The 4882-nt window shown below is 44.2% G+C and overlaps 1 protein-coding gene across 2 annotated transcripts; it reads left to right on the top strand.

The window, feature by feature from the left end:
* Positions 1–542: 542 nt before the first annotated feature.
* On the top strand, positions 543–2587 carry LOC123147359 (NAC domain-containing protein 20). 2 transcript variants are annotated; one of them, XM_044566589.1, is made up of 2 exons: positions 543–1154; positions 1720–2587. In XM_044566589.1, the coding sequence occupies exons 1-2, from the start codon at positions 561–563 to the stop codon at positions 2266–2268; spliced, it is 1143 nt and encodes a 380-aa protein (XP_044422524.1). In that variant the 5' UTR covers positions 543–560; the 3' UTR covers positions 2269–2587. The 2 variants fall into 2 exon arrangements, with proteins under 2 accessions (XP_044422524.1, XP_044422525.1); XM_044566590.1 differs by having other exon boundaries at positions 1726–2587.
* Positions 2588–4882: the final 2295 nt, after the last annotated feature.

Below are 4882 nucleotides of genomic sequence, written 5' to 3' on the forward strand. Positions count from 1 at the left end.
GTTGTGGCTGACACCTGTAGGCACCACAGCATGGAGGATTATCAATTAAGCAAACCGTGGCTGGGTGTACCAGTCAATCTAGTGGCTAGAGACTTCCACAAAGCACATAGATTTTGTGTAAACCTGTGGTAGGGGCTATACAATATTTATAGCTAGATACATCTATATCAATCATCACAGGAAACAGTGGGCAATGCTATATATGCGCAACCAGCTAGTGCGACAAATGTGAGTGTTTGATTGGTTTGCATCACAAAGGCAAACACTAACAAGAGAAGCATGCATATGGCACGAGTAGGGCTAGCACGAATACCACGTATGTAATCTGGCATGTCATCGCTTGGATAGGTTCGAGAAATCTTTCTACCTGTCACCACAAGTGTGTGGCTCCTCCAACACGACAAACAACGCACAGTTGTAAAGATGGGGAAGGTATCTATCTATCTATCCATCCATAGCCAGTGCCACTAGATACAAAATAAATAAAGGTCTGGAAACGTTGAGGCTTCTCTTGCAAGCGCCTTGCTACTACACGCATTAACTCCTATTTAAGCGTCTCCATGGATATCCCTAGCTCATTAATTTCTTCCATACTCATGTCTATGGTTGCGTCCAATATTACCATCACCCCAGAATCTGTTGCACATAAAGCCTCCACCATGGCAGACCACCTTCAAGTTCAGCAGAAACAGTTGGTACTACCGCCGGGGTTTAGGTTCCACCCGACGGATGAGGAGATCATCAAATTCTATGTGGTCCCTAAGGTGCTCGATGAAGCCTTCGTTGCCGCGGCGATTGAGGATGTGAACCTCAACAAGTACGAGCCATGGGAGCTACCAGAGAAGGCGAAGATGGGGGAGAAGGAGTGGTACTTTTACTCCCGAAAGGATCGCAAGTACCCCACTGGGATACGAACGAACCGGGCGACGGAGACCGGCTATTGGAAGGCCACCGGAAAGGACAAGGAGATCTTCCAGCCACCTTTCAAACTCATCGGCATGAAGAAGACACTCGTCTTCTACAAGGGTCGGGCGCCTAGGGGGGAGAAGACCAATTGGATCATGCATGAGTATAGGCTCGAGAGCAGCAAGAAGCTGACATCCAACCCATCCATCACCACCCGCACCGTCACCAGAACCAACATGGCTTCCAAGGTATATAATAAATTTATACTAGAGTAGTGCTCATGAATCATCAACATGCTAGTAGGTAGTTAGCTACTTATTTTGAACAATCAAACGGGAGAACCCCCAATTGAATATTACTCACAGTAGCCAATACATGGAAATAATTACAAGGTTGCACCGATGTGTGAGGGGAGTTACATCCACCATGACATAGCGGCCTCCTTTTAAGTAGGTACCCTGAACGTATGGGTCAAAAGAGAGAAATTGTAGATAATGTTCATACTAGTAGGCCGAGGTGAGTAAATGCAACCATGGAATGTGATGGCATTTCATATATGTCTTAAATGTTCTAAAGGATGGAAAGGTTGATCGAGTCCAAAAGTTGGAGTCGAGGCTTAGTGGAGTCACTATGTTGCCAATTCCTGAGATGGGCACTAGTAAGGGGCGCCTAAATACCCAAGTTATGCAAGATATGTGCCAAATATGAGCAGTTAATGAAAAAGTGATCAGCATCTACGACAATAGCGTCACACCTGGGGCATGCTACATAAAACATTTGATTTGTACTTATGTAATTTATGTATGTTTGTAGGAACAGTGGGTGGTTTGCAGGATCTTCCATAAGAGCACCGGACTAAAGAAGATGGTGACACCGTCATATGACATGCCAATGTACACAGGAGCAGAACATCAGCAGGGCTTTGTCGACTTAGATACATTGCCTCCTCTCATGGAATATGACATGTCGTCAACATGTGCGCATGCACCGCTGTTTCCTGGAGCTTCTTCATACAAGTCGCACGATGTCGGAACTGGCTCATCGATGATGGGCAGTGTGGCGCTTCCTATTATGAATTACCACTACATCGGGAACAACCACCAGCACCAAATGATGGTCAACCCAACACTGCCTCTGTCGCTCTACCAACACCAACAACAACATCAACAGATGATGATGCATATTGGTGCAGATCAGGGTCTCATGGTCGGGGCTCAACCTGGAGGTGGGTTGGCGTCGATGCTGTCACAGGAGGATGTTGTGGCCGGGCTAAGGAACAACTACCCAGGGAACACCGCTGCAACAGCAGTTGGCGAGACCTCATTGATGAACATGGGTATGGATGACATTTGGCAGAATTGATGATCAAATAACCCAAGACAACATATATATGTGTGTGCATGCATAAATTAATAATCCATCAGACGGTTAGTTGATATATGCCAACCCGTATATTGGTTGGTGCCGCATTTTTATTTGTTAGTGTGACCTTGAGAGAGTTTGCAATCATGGCATGGCTTGGCATGCCACTCTTGTGCTAGTTTTTCAATTGTGTGTATGTGTATTGGCTTGTATATGCACTACCCACCAGGGTATACCTAGCTACATATGCATGTGTTGTAAATGTGTGTACATCATGCATCTTTTAAACCCATATAGAATAAGCTACTTTGTTTATATATATATTTTTTCCATTAAATGTATTAATGTCTGTGAATTTGATCACATGTGTGCATTGTATCTGGAAAAGATTTTTGGCACGCACCGACCTAGAGGGGATTTCCATCCACCACATAAACACTTATTTATACTTTGAAATGTGTTCTAATAAAATATTAACTCACTTCTAAATGTGTGCTAGTAATTTTATTCCACATCTAATCCAGGGCAAATATTTGTGGTGATGTCCAAGAGAGCGACATGCTCTACACCATGTTTCACACATACTCTGTTGGGAAAAAGTAGTGCCTAGGAGGCGCTGAGGCATGCTTAGGCGCTAGGCCATGGCCAAATGGCTCGCCTAGGGCATAAGTGGAAGTCTAGGCAGGCCAAGAAAGGAATTGTCTACCCAATCGGGAAATCATGCTATATTGCACCAATATGCCAAACATGACATATTCCAATGAAAGTACCTGGTAGTTAACTTATATGTATACCATAATATCCATACACATAATAATAATCACATATACACCCTGATTACCAAAACTATATTACCGCCTAGGCTTGCGTAGGGCACTTAAGCACCGCATAGGCACTAGGCGAAGGTCAACCATCTCGCTTATGCCTACCGCTCACATATATAGTATGTGACATAGGCTTGGTCTACTAGAAAATATAGCTTTCATCTCAGAATAAAATTTTCACGTTGTAGTATTTACCAATCCGTTTTTTAAGTTACTGGCCCGCATGCCATGCCACTACTGGAAAGACTTATAGCCGGGGTCACATTAGTGGCGGGAATAGATAGGAACCCGCCACAATTATTTTGGGAAGTTCTAGTGGCGGGTGGAAAAAAGGGATGGCCACTGCTAAATGATCGGTATGATGGGCAATAATCGTCAATGCCACTCCTATATTTTCACGGAATTAGCCATGGGATAGAAACAATATTGTGGCGGGTCAGGTGACACGCCAACCATTGGTTCTCAACGTATCTATGGAGGGCCATGAGAAATTCCTGCCACGGTAATATTTTGCTAACCCATGCCCAAACTCTCCAAAATTTTCTAAAGTAGCAGTGGCAGGGAGAAGATGGCGCCCGCCACAGGTCTTGTAAGTATGGAAAGTGCTTGAATATATCATGTTCATTAACCTAGTGTAGCCTCAAGCTACAACATTGCGCTTTCAATAGTGTATATTCAACATAGAAAAGGTTTAAAGGGAAAATATTTTTAAAAATGGATTTCAATGGGAAAGCGAGTGTTTCTGTTCACTGAAGAGTGTTTGGTTTATACATGAAGTACATCTAGTTTTTTGTGTAGTGCTCTCAAATTTGTACCACAACCTATAGGGGTGATACGATGAACCCATGCCAAGTTTCAAACTTTTCATAGCTCATTTGCATGTTATTTCAAACAGAATAGCGTTTTGGACTTTTTAGTTGCCAGCAAATCAATTAATGCTTAAAAAATAAACCAACTCAATAGGTGTTCAAATTTGAGCATTGCACTGTGATTGGTGTGTATTGAACATTGAAAAAGTTTGAGGGGGCAATCAGTTTAAATAATAGAGTTATGTGTGCTAGGCGGTGGTTTCCATTCCAAACTCGGATACTTCATCAGAGACTATTCAGTTTGTACACGAAGTGCATCAAGTTTTTTCATAACGTTCTAAAAAAATGGGCCAATAGCTCCTGTGCAACGTTTTTCATGCAAATTGGAAGGAGTGCGATGTAGTTCGAATGAATGGTTGTGGTGCGACACATTTTAGTGTGTAAATAGCCTAGGGTCACATTGGGTGTTAAATGGGGTTAAATTGGTCGTTAACCAAGCCCGTTTATGTTAGGACATGTGGGTCCAACTTAATTGGCCCTCAAAATAGCTGACTGTGCCCTGCCACCCCCGTCCGCCCCCACTGCCACTCTGCCCCCCACCCCACTTCTTCTCCGGCAGCGGCGGATCTTGCATTCTCGGCGGCGGTGGCGGAGCCCTCGTTCTCATCGGGCACCCATTCCCTTCGTCTTCAGAAAATGGTGAGTGAATTCGAACCCTAGTCTCGTTCCTCTCTCGGGCCCGTAGATCTCAGCTCGTTTCCTCTATTTTCGCTTGTTGAATCGACAGGTTGTGAGGGGAGCCCGTGGGCATACTGAGATGGAGCCGCAAGATTCAACTTCGAATAGGTAATGCGCCTCTCTTTGATCCAATTTCGTCTGCTCTTTCTCACGGGCTCACACTGTACGCCACTGACAGAGGGGATGATGTCGCTCGGATGTTCGAATTGACGGTCAATTTACTTCCATCAAAGGCAAAATTAG

Source organism: Triticum aestivum, chromosome 7A (assembly GCF_018294505.1).
Source record: "Triticum aestivum cultivar Chinese Spring chromosome 7A, IWGSC CS RefSeq v2.1, whole genome shotgun sequence".
Lineage (NCBI taxonomy): Eukaryota > Viridiplantae > Streptophyta > Magnoliopsida > Poales > Poaceae > Triticum > Triticum aestivum.

Coding starts and splice junctions, on each gene's coding strand:
- LOC123147359 (XM_044566589.1), top strand. CDS start 561: ATGGATATCCCTAGCTCATTAATTTCTTCCATACTCATGTCTATGGTT. Junction 1,155..1,719: donor GAACCAACATGGCTTCCAAG/GTATATAATAAA, acceptor GTATGTTTGTAG/GAACAGTGGGTGGTTTGCAG.